Genomic DNA, 13,932 nt, shown 5'->3' on the forward strand with positions numbered 1-13,932 from the left:
GGATTATTGCAGCCTTAAAGAGCCGTGATCTGCTGCGGCCCGGAGCGGCAGGGGAAATTAAGGGATCGGGCATGATCCACCCGGCCCCCTCCCATCTGATGGCCTCTGCCCTCGGTCATGTCCTGCTCAGGGAAACTGAGGCTGGGGAGAAGCTCATTGCACGCCGGGAGAGGAGCAGAAGGCAGGTGTCTGCCCACCCACGCTCAGGTTTTTGTTTGCTTTCAATCTTCCTCCGAGCAGAGCACGCCCACGGGGAGGTGAAGCCCCAACCATTTGTCTTTCTGCCACGATCCCCAGACCCGGCGAGCAGCCGCCCCCCAGCCGCCCGCACTCACCCCATGTTCTTCCCATAGCCATATCCTGATGCGTCTGCTTTATATCCCGGCACACCAGGCACCCTCCTCTCCCCTCTTCCCAGCAGCGCGATGCTCATGGAGCAGAGACCTGGCACGGTGAGGGCTGGGTTTGAAGCCAAGTGTATTTTCAGCCTGGGAAAGCAGGCTGGTGCAGGTGTGCTCCATCCAGCTCTGCTCCTCCCCGGTAATTTTGAGCTGCCTGGCTGCTTTCTGCCCCATTAGTAGAGGAGACGAGGTCTCCGAGATCATCAAGATCCTACAAGTTTCATGAAAATTGCTTTCTGGAGGGAAAAAAAAAAAAAGCCACACTGAACACTCTCACTGAGTGACTGCAATACAAGCCTAGCCCTAATTAGACATCAGAGAATCCACACAGGAGCTGACTCTGTCCTGGAATGGATATTGCTACAATGGTGGGTGATGAGAGCACTGAGCTATGGCCTCCTGCTCAGAGACAGATAGACAACCCAAGCCCATAGTCCATCCAGAAGACAGGGCTAGACACTGGGTTACCTTCAACACAGGTCCAAGGTCCATGCAGCAGATGGGATGGGGATGGATACCAGGTTACCTTCAACACAGGTCCAAGGTCCATGCAGCAGATGGGATGAGGATGGACACCAGGCTACCTTCACCGTAAGTCTAAGGTTCATGCAGCAGATGGGATAGACACCGGGTTACCTTCAACATAGGTCCAAGGTCCATGCAGCAGATGAGATAGATACCAGGTTACCTTCAACACAGGTCCACACAGCAGATGCGATGGGGCTGGACACTAGGCTACCTTCAACACAAGTCCAAAGTTCCACCAGGGAGATGGGGCTGCAAGGTTATGCCTTTCCTAGCTCAGAGGGAGACTGAAGGTCCCACTTTGACCTTAAATGGAGCTGCTGGGTCAATGGTGGGGGGGAGTAGGTGAAGCTTCTCAGGGCAATGAGGGCCTGCTGGTGCCATGAGGGCTCTGCCAAGCTGGCAGCAATGTTTTACAAGATACCTTTAAACCGAGGATGATTTCCCTTCCCCGTTGCGATAACATCTGGAGAGATTTTGCTGCCTTCTGGCTCCTGCATCATGCTTTCTGCTGAAATTAGGAGGCTTAGCAAAATTACTCCCTAAGGAGAAAAAGAAAAAAAAATGGAAAAGAGCAGAAAAAAAGAGGAGAATCCTCCTCAATTCATGTGACTCCTCAATGGGGAGCTCAGGAAGCAGGGGGTACCCCAGGCTTGTGGGGGGCTGCCCTGCACTACCCTGCCTGTGCATGAGGCTCCTGGAGAGGAGATTTGCTTTAAAATCACACCAAATCAAAACAAGAAACACCTCGGTTTCCCTTTGCCGGCTCGGGGACCCTGTGGGCACCGCAGAAAGCCATTTTCCATTTTTTTTAATGTTCATTATCTGTCGCGGGAAGGTGGCTGGGGGGGTTCCCACACCCCGCGGCCCCTTGGTGCTGGCAGGGGCCCAGCCAAGCCAGGTCTATTCTTAGCCGGCGGGTGGCCGGGCAGGAGCAGGCAGGGTACACGGGGCCGCGTTCCTCGCATTCCCCTTCCCCAGGGACAAGGAGCGCCTGGAAATATGCAGCCACAGCTTGGCAGCAGCTGGGGGCCATCAGCGGGGGCCACCCTGGGCAGGGGAGATGGGGGGAGGCAGCGTGGGGGGGGGGTCCCAGGGGACAGCAGAAGTGTCACAGGGATGTGGTGAGCCACAGTAGGGACCGGGGACTCCCCATCCCTGCCCGTGGCTTCAGCCCCTGCAAGCCCTGGCTGGCACCATCCTTCCCTCCCTGCTGCTTGAGCAGGGCTGAGGGGGGGTAAAGGTCAATTTTGGGGTGAGGGGCAAGTGGGGCACCCTAAACGGCCCCTCCTCCCCACGGCTTAGCTACAATTCCCCACCAAGTAGGACAGGGACTAGGTCCAGTCCAAATGACATCCCCACCCTCCTGATGTCCCCTCCATCCTCCATCACGCACCAGACACCAGGGTGGTGCCACCCTCCCCTGTGGACACATTGCACCGGGCACCCAGCTGGGTCCCACCCTCACCAGGGGATGCACCGGGGGTGTGAGCTGGGCTGACCCCCTCCCCAGCCCCACAGAGCCCCCACCCTGCATGGGCAGCATCCCCTCTGCCCCGCTTTTTCGGGATACCTTGGCAGCAGGACCCCAAAGGAGGCTCTGCCCGTGTCCCCATCTTGGTGGGGACCAGTCCTACCCCTCGGGGGTCCCCCTGGAGCTGACACCGACCCCATCGAGGCCTCGCAGGCGGCAAGGAGAGAATTGCTGCAGATTGAAAGTGCAGCAGCCCCCGCACGACGTGGCCAAGCCCTTGGCACTCGGCTCCTCTCCCCCCCTCACCATGCCCAGGAGGGTTTCCAGCCAAACAGACCCGCTGCAGCCGCTGCCAGCACCCCCCTCCCGCGGCCACATCCTGCCCTCCCCCGGCCTTCCCTGCAGCATCGCCGTGAGTTATTGCATCCGCCCGCTGGCCCCATCCATCTTCCCAGCCCCAAGGACAGCGGGTGAGTCACAAGCCTGCCCCGTGCCTCAGTTTCCCTCAATATCTGGTGAGGACAGGCAGGATGCCGGTGTGGCTGCCGTGAGCCGAGCGTGCCACATCCCCGAGCCAAGTCCCCGCGGCTTTTCCTGCCACTTCCGAGTGGGAAGTGGCTCTTGTCGGGAAACAACATCCAGGACTTGGTATAATGTCACCGAGTCCTTCCCAGGTTTGCAGCCTCCCATGGGCCCCCCCCGGGATGGCGTGGCAGAAAGCCCAGGCTGATGAGGGTTAATTTTGGCTGCACATTTAACTGTTGTTTGTTTTGGGTGTTGGTTTTTTTTATAGTTAGCAAACAAACAGTGCCTGGGTGAAAGCCTGGAAAAACACGTCAGGATGTGGAGTTGCGGGGCGGAGGAGGGAGCCAGGACAAGGAGCATCCTTCCCTCTGCAAAATCCACTTACAGCCCAAATTCCTCCCTCCCCTGCCACATCCCTGGAGCATCTTCCAAAAGTGAAGGGCAAAGGAGGGACATGAACCGTGCCAGGCAGCCGGGACACCTGAGCCTGTCTGGGGACGGCCCTGGTGGGTGCAAGCAGCTTTGGGAACCGCCGAGAGCCCCGTCACTCCCTTTGCCGGCTGTGTTTGCAGTGCGGCTCTAATTACAGAAATGTGGAGAAACGCCGTCTCTTGGTTGGCAAACATTTCTCTCGGCAAGTGTCAGCCGGCAGCTGCCGTGTTGGGATTTGAGTGGGAACCCGTCCCCTCCATCCCACACCTCCCACCCCAAACCTACACCCTATTTCATGGCTGTACCCCCTCACCCGCCGCGTCCGCACCTGCCCGGGGAAGGCCCTTGCTGGGTGGGTGATAAATCCCTGCACAGATTATAATTCCCTGCACAGATTATAGTTCCCTGCTCTCCCAGGTGGCTCCTTATGCACTTGTGCTGCAGGAGCAGGGAGGGGGAGGACACCCTTGGGAAGCATCCAGGTCTCCTTTGTCCTGGAAATTGGGTGGCTTCCCACTGATTCCCCAGCGTGAGGGAAGGAAGGAAAGATGGGGAAAGGAGCAAAACCTCAAAAACATTTGAGGAGGAGAGGAAAGAACTGAGCAGAGGAGGAGGAGGAGAGCAGGGCAAACAGAGAGAGGATTACTGCGCGGCTGAATTAGAGGGAGCCCTTCAGCTGCCTTGAACAGCAGGAGAATTTGCCCAAAGACCCCAATTCTTCCTATTTGGGATAAAATGTAAGCACAGGATTAACTGCAAGCATATGCTTAAAACCCAGGGAATTGAAAAGTCTGGGTACAAACTGCTCCAAGGAGGGCAGGGAGGCAGGGCATGGACCAGCAGCCTCATGGATGACCCGGCTCTGCAGGGATGCGCTGGGGTGACTGGAAGAGCCGTGGGGGGACTGGGGGAGCCATAGGGGAATAGGGAGAGTCATGGGGGGATCGAGAGAGCCCTAGAGGGGTCGGAAGAGCCATAGGGGCACTGGGATGCTCCCGGAGCTTAGTCAGTAATAAGTTGAAGGGAATGACATGACTCAACTCCATCTGTGAGGGCTGTGTGGGGAAGAGCGTGGGTAAGAGAGGCTCTTCCATCAGCCATGTGATGGGATGAGACTCCCTGGCTGGAGAAAGGGGGATCAAAGTGGCACCACTGCCATTCCCAGAGCAGGACAAGCCTTCCTGGGCTTCCTGGGGTCACTCCATGAACCCAGCCCCTGGGGAGGCCCGGGCTGTGCCCTGCCCCATGGCCAAAGCCCCGCTGGTGCCCCTGGGCTCCACTCTGTGGTCCCGCTCCCCGCCGGGGAGGGCTGGGAGCCGGCACGTGCCCTTATCATCAGACACATCCGTGTCCACGTGACATGTCCACGAACATCCTGGACTGATTTATGGGATGAGAGGAGGGCAGGAGGCCAACCTTAAATCCTGACTGCCTGATGATTAATAATCATAATTATGATCATATTAGCTGTAGTAATAATAGTTTGCTTTCCCTTGCAGAATTGGTCATCCAGGAATCTCAGAGCGGTTCCACAAGGCCGAGTGACCAGTGTCCCTATTTTCCAGCAAGGAAATTGCGGCACAGAGCTGTCTCCCTCGAGTCACCCAGTATATCAACAAGAAAACAGAGAAGGCAGGAGCCTGGACTCCATGTCCCTCTCCCTCCCCCATGCTATTAAGCTGCATCTGTGTAATATAGAGCAAAACATCCTCCACGACTCGCAGTAAATCACGGCAGAGGCAGTGTGCAGAGTGGATGGGGGGAGATAATGGGTTTTTCACCCTCTTCAACAATAGAACAAGTTTTTCTCCGCTGGGAAAGGCTGTCTTCTATGAGAGACGGAGATAAAAGCTGCACCAGGGCTCAGAATGGGCTTTCAGGGCACCTGCCTTTGCTCACCCACTCGCATTGCTGGCCCAGGGACAGGAGGCAACTCCAGCAGGCAGCACTGCGGGTCGAGTGCCCTATGGGCATGGCCTGGTCCCCACGTGTATGGCTGAGGTATACTGGAATATTAATTGAAAATCCCAGCAAAACACTCCTGCTGATGATAATGGACCATAATCCTCTTAGACCAATTTCATGCCTGAAAAATTGTGCATAACAAAATAATAATAGAAAGTCCCTCTGTGGACACTGTCCTTAGCAGTGGACCCAGGGGAAGAGGGCCGGCCAGAGGGGATTTCTCAGGAAGGAAAGGGAGCTGCTCCCTTAGCCTTCACCCCTGAGGAACCTGGAGAGGTGGGCGGGAGAAGAGCAGAACTCGGGGCTAGGTCTGAATGTCTGCTCTAGCAGAGCAGCACCCCCGTGGGACCCCCGTATCCCACAGAGACCTGGGTACCCACCGGGACCCCTGTGCCCTACAGACCCCTGGGACCTTCCATGGCCCCAGGACCCCGGGACCCCCAGACCCTCCGTGTCCCCCAAAGCTTCCAGGACCCCCTGGGCCCCCCAGGTTCTCCAGAGACCCTCCGTTCTCGCAGAGCCCTGTGCCATGCCAGGCCACCCCATGCCAGGCTCCCCCCATACAAGCAGCGCCCCCCCCCGCCCGCCCGGTCCTTCAGCACCGCCGCGAGTGGACAGCGCCGGGCGCGGGGCCCCGCCCGCCCCGCGGCCCCCGGACCCCCCCGAACCCCCCGGCACCCCCCCGGAGCCCCCCGGGAACCCCCGGACCTCCTCCCCGGCACCCCCAAGCATCCCTAGCACCCCGGCCCTGCACCCCCTCTTCCGTCCCCCTGCACCCCCCGGCACCTCCTACTCTGCCCCCCTGCGCCTGCCGGCACCCTCTCCCCTGCTGCAACCCTGCACCCCCTCCTCCGCTTCTGCACCCTTGCACCCACAGACATCCCCCCCCCTCCAACACCGGCACCCCCTCCTCTGCCTCTGCAACTCTGCATCTCCTCCTCCGCCCCTGCACCCCCCCGCATCACCCCCTGCACCTCGGCATCGCCTCCTCTGCCACCCCCGGCACTCCAGCGCCCTCCATCATCCTCTCCTCCACCACCCCCTGCACCCCCTCACCACCCTCCTTCACCATCCCCACCCCCCAGCTCCCAGCACGCCCCAGTGCCTCCTCCTCCAGCACCCCTTCCTTCACCACCCCCTTCTCCAGCGCCCCCGACACCCTTCACCTGCCCTCCCACCAAACCCCCGCCATCCCCAGCACATCCTCCTGTCCCAACATCCCAATTCTTGAGTACCCCCTGCCCCAGCCCCCCCAAGGATCCCCCATCCATCCCCCCAAGCACCCCCTATACCAACACCCCAAGGACCCTGCCTCCATCCTCCCCAGCACCCCAAAGCCCCATCCTCCAAACCCCCTCAAGGACTTCCTGTCCCAGCCCTGCAAGGACCCCACTTCCAACCCCCACATCACCCCCTGTCCCAGCCCCCTAAAGCCCCCACCTCCACTCCCCCAGCACCCCTTGTCCCAGCCCCCCAAGGACGCCACCTCCACCTCCCCTTCACCCCCTGTCCCAACTTCTCAAAGCCCCCACTTCCACTCCGCCAGCACCCCTTGTCCCAGCCCCCCAAGGACGCCACCCCCCCCATCACCCCCTGCCCCAGCCCCCCAAGCACCCCACCTTCGCCCCCCCAAGCACCCACCTGCTCCCCCCCCACACCCCGCGCTCGCCCCGGAGCACCCCCAGCCTGCGGGGCCGGTGCCAGGCGGTGCCGTGCGGGTGCCGGTGCCGCGGGATGCCGGGGGGTACCGGGGATACCGGGGGGCCGCCGGGGGGTGCCGGCTCCCCGGCCGGCAGCTGTTGCTGCTGAGAGCTCCCCCGGAGCCTCCGCCGGGCCGGGACAGCGGTGACTAAGCACTTTGGGGATTTCTACTCTTATTATTTTATTCTATTATTTTCTCTCCCTTTCAAGCGGGTCCTCCTCCCCTTTCCCCCCCCCCCCACCCCCTTCCCCCCCCTCCATCCTCACCCTCCCCGGCCGCCCCCGCCCGGAGCCGGGCGCGGCAGGGCGGGCGGAGGGGTTCCCCCTTCCGGCCACCGGGAGCATGGGAGCCCCGGGCCGGCTCGGCTCCAGAGCTCGGCCAGCCCTGGGGTGAGGCGGAGCGGGGCCGCGCCGTGCCGGGCCGTACCGAGCCGCTCCGGGGCCGGGCCGCGCTCCCCGCCGCCCCCGCGGCAAGTTGCGCCGTTCCCGGGGCGCTCAGAGCGGCGGAGCGATGCCGGTACGCCGGGGCCATGTGGCCCCCCAAAACACCTACCTGGACACCATCATCCGCAAATTTGAAGGGCAAAGTGAGTACCGCACCCCCGGCCCCGCTCCCGCTCCCCCCGCGGCTGCGGGCGGCCCCCCAACTTCGGGGCACAGCGGGAAGCAGACGGGGGGGGGGTTGGGGGGGGGACACAGGCGGGAGGGCAGCACCCGCAGGGTGTCCCCGGGGAAATGAAGGCGCCCCTGTGACCTCCCGGGGGGGGGGGGGGGGGGGGGAAGGGGTGGGTGACAGCCAGGCAGTGTCCCCGCGGGTATTTATAGACAGGGCGACACAAGGGGGACAAAGGGTCCCAGCCCGGTGGTCCCCCGGGGGCTGGGGACACCGCGGCCCCCCGCAGTCACCGGGCTGGGAGGGGGGTCCCCGGGGTGGCGGGGAGGGGGTCCCGGCCGGCAGGGCTGGGGGAGAGGGGTGTACGCCAGCGCAGACGGGCTCGCTGCCTGTTTGCCTTCAACTCCGCGCTGCTCGGAGGCAGCCGTCCCTGGTGAAATGTTGCCATTTGCTGTTGCTCCGAGTAATCCCTTTATATGAATTTTTGGGCTGGTTTTCGTGTCAAATACAGCGAAGAGTTCGTGCGCACCGGGGAGCGCTGGGGTTTGCGTGGGGCTGGGTGGGGGCCGTGGGGAGGAGGCGGCGGGGGCTTCGCTCCCAGTCTGGGCACCTGAATGGGGCTGGGTCCCCCCTACACAGCCAGGGACGAGGGGAAGGGGGACAAGGGACTGGGGTCGCCCACAGCAGTGCCCGGGGGGGATGCTGTGGGGTTCTGGGGCTGTGTACCCCCCATCACCCCGGCTCACTGGGGTTTTTCTCTCCGGTATCTGAGTTTGCCGGGTGGGCAAACGTCCCTGGCGCTGCCATCCCTGCCAGATCTGCGCTGCCTGCCCTGGCAGTGAGTGACGTGACCCTGGGGACGGAAAGCGAGAAAAACTGTCCCTGGTTCCTATCAGTCCCCGCTGGGAAGCGGCGGCTGGGGAGCAGCGGGGGCACGCGGTGAAGCGTGCCAGCAGGGAAGCAGCCAGGCCCCCTCGTCCTGCCTGCTCCCTGCCTGCTCCCTGCCTGCTCCCTGCCTGCTCCCTGCCTGCGCTCTGCCAGCCATGTCGGGCACCAGCTGGGCTCTGCCGAAACATCGCCCCGCGCTCCCCCCAAACCAGCCTCCCCTCCCCCCCTCAGTCACATCGCTGTCACTGGCAGCGTGTCCTCTCCTGCTCATGGATGCCTACACCCCCCAGCCCTCCCCTGCATCTTCCATGGGTGCAGCTGCACCCGGAAAGTCCCCGCTGGAGCCAGAGAGGCCCAATGCCTCCCTCCCGTGGCTGATGCAGAGCCCCGGTTCCATGGGGACAAGGGCAAAGGTGCAGGTGGGGGCAGGGCAGAAAGCAAATATGGGGTGAAACCCCCCCCAAGGAGAACTGGCTTTGCACCTCCTTCCCATCCCGGCCTTGGTCACATCCCCTGCACGCAGCACAGCTTGCTCCGGCGCCCCGCCAGCACCGTAAATCCTGTCCTGCGCCAGCCCAGCCTGGATCCGGCCCTCGGGGCTGGCGCTGGACGGGGAAACCTTTATCGGTGGTGGGGAGCCCGCCCCAGGAGCAGGGATTTGAGGGAACGTCCCCTCCTTGTGCCGCCTTCCAGCTGGCAGAGCGATTTGGATGGAGAAGGATTGGGAAGGGGAAACTGGGAAACGTTTGGCCGTGGCGGTTTGTGCTGTTTGCAGCGCCGGCACCAGCCGTCTCCCTGCGTGGGAGAGGGAAAGGTGCCTGGGTGGGAGTCCCCCACAAAGGGCCACCAAGGCCTGTCACAGGGTGGGATGAAGCGGGAGACCTCAGCACTGCATCCCTGGAGGCACTAGTTTTACTGGGAGGCATCCTCCAGCGCTGGGACTCTGCAGGTGACATTAGGGAGAGCCCCGATGTGCTGAGGAGGGGTCTCCCCACCCCACCGAGCCCGGCGCTGGGTGCCGCAGCCATGCGGAGGTTTCTCCCGCGTTTGGGTGAAATTCCCCGCGAGGCAGGAGCACAGTGGGGCTCTGGAGCACGCAGGCTGCAGATGCCATTCCTGGGTAATCCAGGAGATTAATTGGGGTCTGGGCTGGGAGGCAGCCTCCAAATGGACCCTCTGCTCCGACCAGCCTCCGGCTCCAGCCCGGAGCCGATGCCAAATGCTGAGGGAGATGCTGCTGGGAGGGGGGGGGAGCAGCATCCATCACATCAGCATCCACATCCCCCTGCCACATCCCAGGAAACCTGTCCCAGAGAGGGTCCTCCCTAGCCCAGCATCCCCTGATCTTCTTGAAAAAATAAACCAAAAATCAAACCAAATCGAAGCTGGGTCTCCCCCTGGATAAGGATGGAATTGGCTCCACCTGGGCTGGATGATGTGGGCTGGGCAGTGCTGCCACACACCCCGGAATGACAGGGAGTCCATTCCCAGCCCAGCCCAGGTGGCTGCAGCAGCAGGAGGGGATGGGGCAGCACTGCTCCCTGCCTCAGTTTCCCCTTTCTTCCACCCGAGCCCTTTCTTCTAGAGCACAGGGGCCACACAGCCCAAGGGGGTCTGGGTTTCAGCTTCAGCCCGAAGGCACAATTATCCTATAAAACATTAGGAGAATCATTAGTGTGACGGGTTTCACCCGGCTGCCCGCGAAGCCAAGCCTCACGCTCACTCCTCCTCTTGCCCCTTGCCTGACTTCAGTCAAATCTGAGCAAGGGTGGGAAGTCTCTGAGATAACTCAGGTCCCTGATAAGCTCCCGGGGAAGGACAGATGCTGCAGCTCTTCCCTCTGCCTGCAGTGCTGGTCGGGGACAGATTGCCCATGTACAAGACAGCAGCGAGTCCCCACATGCACGCGGTGAGATGTCAAGGCTGCGCGGGTTGGCCCACCCCAGCAGAAACTGCCTTTACTGGGGACACCCCCACTGCGTTCCCCTGTCCCCACGGTCACCGATTCATATGAAATTGGGTGAATTTTCTCTCTCTGAAGAGCAGGGCAGCACCCAGGGTGGTGAGGGCTGGTGCCAGCCGTCCTTCCCCCAAACCAGTGTCCCCTGGGAGCCCATCCCTGCACAAGCCCCACAGCGGGTGGCATCAAAAATCCCAAGCACCCCCCATCCGTCCAAGCTGTCCTTTGTCCCTGCGTGTCCCCACCACCCCCCTAAGCCTGGTGCTCTCCTGCCTCCCCTCAGACCGCAAGTTCCTCATCGCCAACGCCCAGATGGAGAACTGCGCCATCATCTACTGCAACGACGGCTTCTGCGAGATGTTCGGCTACTCCCGCGTGGAGGTGATGCAGCGACCCTGCACCTGCGACTTCCTCACCGGCCCCGACACCACCAAGAGCTCCATCGCCCAGCTCACCCAAGCCCTGCTCGGCTCCGAGGAGTGCAAGCTCGAGATCCTCTACTACCGCAAAGACAGTAAGAGTCGCTTTTTGGGGCGATCCGGTGGTGGGAGGTGTCACCTGCCCAAGATTTGGGCTGTTGGAAGACGGTGATGGGAGGCAAAGAGGATCTGGTGCTACTAGGGCATCAGGATTGTACCCAGACTTGGGGCTTTGCTGAGGTGGCTCCCAGCAGGATGCAGATGTCTCTGCTGTGATGGGGCACTGGGGGCATTGGGACCTTGAGCATTGGAAGTTGTTGCCAGATTATTTGGGAATCGGGTTGTTTGTGAGCCCTTGGTGATGCCTCAGAGCTCCCGGGGCAAGCAATGGCATCACTGGTGGAATCCCAGTGACATGAATGAGGATCCCGTGGGAAGCCCATGGAGGAGCCGGAGTGGGACACGGGTCTCCCAGTCTGTGCTCCGAGATGAGATGAGACAGACCCTCCGTCTCTGCCGAAAGCGGGTGCAGCCGATGGCCTGGGAGCTGCCTTTCCAGCGAGCAGGATGCAGCTATGCGTGCACAGATGGAATTACGTTAAGATGAAAATGAAGCTTTGATGGAAAATACTAGTGATTAGTTCTAATACTGCAGGAAGTTAGATAAATATTTAGTGCTTGGTGCTGCAAACCAGCAAGAGGCCATGGCTCCCAGAGGCAGGGGGAACGCAGATCGGGTGCTTGCTAGAGGTTAAAAATATTAAGTATTTCCCTTTTTTCAACCTGTGGAGCTTTCCCATCGCTTTATGAGGCTTTTCCCATCATATTGATGGGGCTTGGCCTGAGCAAGGGGCTGCGCCCCACCGTTGGCAGCTCCCGGGGTGGCAGGGTGGAGAAAGAACTGGAAGCGAAGGGAAGAAGGCGGCAGGAGCCCTGGCTCCCAGCCCGGCACCCTATCTGTGGGTGTCCTGGCCTCCCTCCCAGACCTTATCTCCTGGGCTGGCATCCAGGTGCCAGCGTATTGGCCCCGGGAATTGTCCGCTGGCAGCACCCCTGCCTGTTAACCCACACGGTGAACCCAGCGGGGCCGGACCCTGCGTGGTGGCAGGATCAGGCTGCTCACCGGTCACGTTTCCCATACGATTTTCATCCCGTCCTCGCCGAGGGACCCTATTGAGGCTCTTCCCTGTGGGGTCTGTCCTGCGGGGCCAGGCAGCGGTGCCAGGGCTGGGCTATGGTTCCCCCCTCGGCCGCTGCGGGTTTGCAGGGGGCTGGCTGGAGCCCAGCGCAGCCCAGGAGGCACGAGGAGAAGCGGGCACATGCTGTCCCCCTGCTCCCAGCCCAACGCCAACGCGTGGCCGTAGCAAGGACAGCGTGTGCAGCCCCGTTCCCCTCCCTCGGGATAGTTTCCCCATCCTTCCCCGAGGACCGCTCGGCAGGGACCCCGATCCAAAGCCATCCTCCTCGCTTTGAAGCCTTCCTGCCGGGCTGGCAGGATGCTCGGTGCTCTCCTCGGAGCCCTGCTCTTCCTCTAGGCCACGGGAAACTCTCAGCGCAGCTCTGAGCTGCTTTCTTCTCTTTTTTATTAAAAAAAAAAAAAGAGAGGGGAAAAAAAAAAAAAGCCCAGAAGCAAACCCTTCATGTCTATTTTTAAAACCCAGCCCCACCAGCAATATGCTTTCCGATTGTTTCCCCCCAGCACTCAGCCTGCAACCGCTCAGCCCATTATAAATGGGTCTTATCGGCAAAGAAAAGGCCTTCGCATTATAGGGAGCTGCTGCTTAATTAGCCGGCGGAGGCTCCGAACCTGCCTGTCCTCCTTTTCATACCAGCAGCACCAATCTCCAGCCTCGACCTGCTGTTTATTACTGCGGTACTCCGGGCTCTGCAGCTCGCGGGGTTGTTTCCTGGCTTTTCTGGTTGCCAGAGACAATATTATACCCCAAAGCTGCCTGTCGGAGCCCCCCCCCCCCCCCCCAGTCAGGGCCAGGGTGGGATGGATGGAGGTAGGTGGTTAAGGGGGGCACCCGTGGGTGGCTCTGCCCATGCACAGGCAGGATGCTGTATGGGGTGATGCATGTCCCTGAGGGCAGCCTCGCTGCTCAGTCCTCACCCGGCCACCCGTGCCGTCATTAGCTAATTATAAAAGGAGCCACTGGTGTCGTTGGCAAGCCCACCTCTGGGCAGCTGAAATTGAGCCAAGAACTAAGTCCAGTTGGGGAAGATGGGACCATCCCAGCAAGGGCAGTTGTCCCTCCCTGCCACGGCAGCCCCAAAAAGGTCTCAGAAAGAGGGGAGAGCCCGGCCACAGCGCGTGTGGGCTCTAATCCCTCGCTCAAAGCTGGGAGATCAGTGAAAAGTTAATTTTCTTACAAGATGCTGCACAGCTGGGGCTGCCCCAGCCAGGGGGGTCATTACGGGATCAGCTCCTGCTGTGGCAAAGAGCGGCCACGGCCACCAGCCCTGGGGACACGCTCCCTGCAGTGTCCAGGGCTGAGCTGAGCCCCTTCCAGCATCCCTTGGGAATGGCACCGACGGGCTGGTGGGGCTGAGCTGCATCCAGGGTTGGGTTTTTTTCCCCCCAAGGATGACGTGCTTTGCAGTGAAGCCACCAGCGAGAGCCCCCGGAGGTCCCCGGAGCGGGGCCAGTGGCCACAGGTGCTGGGCGCCGCGGCGCTGGCATGGCCCGAGCGGCAGCAGCTGGCAGCGCCCGCTCCCGCTTAATCTGCACGAATGTGATGCTTATGAATATGAAAGGGGAGATGCGGGGCTGAGGCAGCAGGAGCAGCTGGTGGGGCAGCCGCTGCCTGCAGCCCCGGCCCCTCCGTCCCCCCCGGGCAGAGCCCATGGCTGGTCCCCTCCAGCAGGAGCAGTTTGTTGTTCCTGTCCCCTGGGACCGGGGATTAGGGAGCAGATCAGCCCGGCAAACTCGTTACACTGGTGCTGTAAGCCAGGATTTCCCCTGGGGGCTCTGGGAGGAGGGGGGACATCACAGAGTGATTGGGGCGCCCGGTGTCACCCAGGATGTC

General features: G+C 61.5%; 1 protein-coding gene across 1 annotated transcript in view; it reads left to right on the top strand.

Annotated features, from left to right (window-relative positions):
- Nucleotides 1–7,534: 7,534 nt before the first annotated feature.
- Nucleotides 7,535–13,932, top strand: part of KCNH6 (potassium voltage-gated channel subfamily H member 6) — a 33,744-nt gene continuing 27,346 nt past the window's right edge. Inside the window, exons 1-2 of the mRNA XM_074162945.1 lie at nt 7,535–7,610; nt 10,768–10,998. Coding sequence (XP_074019046.1) covers nt 7,535–7,610; nt 10,768–10,998 — 307 coding nt within the window. The remainder of the gene's footprint in view (nt 7,611–10,767; nt 10,999–13,932) is intronic.

This window comes from Numenius arquata, chromosome 23 (assembly GCF_964106895.1).
Source record: "Numenius arquata chromosome 23, bNumArq3.hap1.1, whole genome shotgun sequence".
NCBI classification, from domain to species: Eukaryota; Metazoa; Chordata; class Aves; order Charadriiformes; family Scolopacidae; genus Numenius; species Numenius arquata.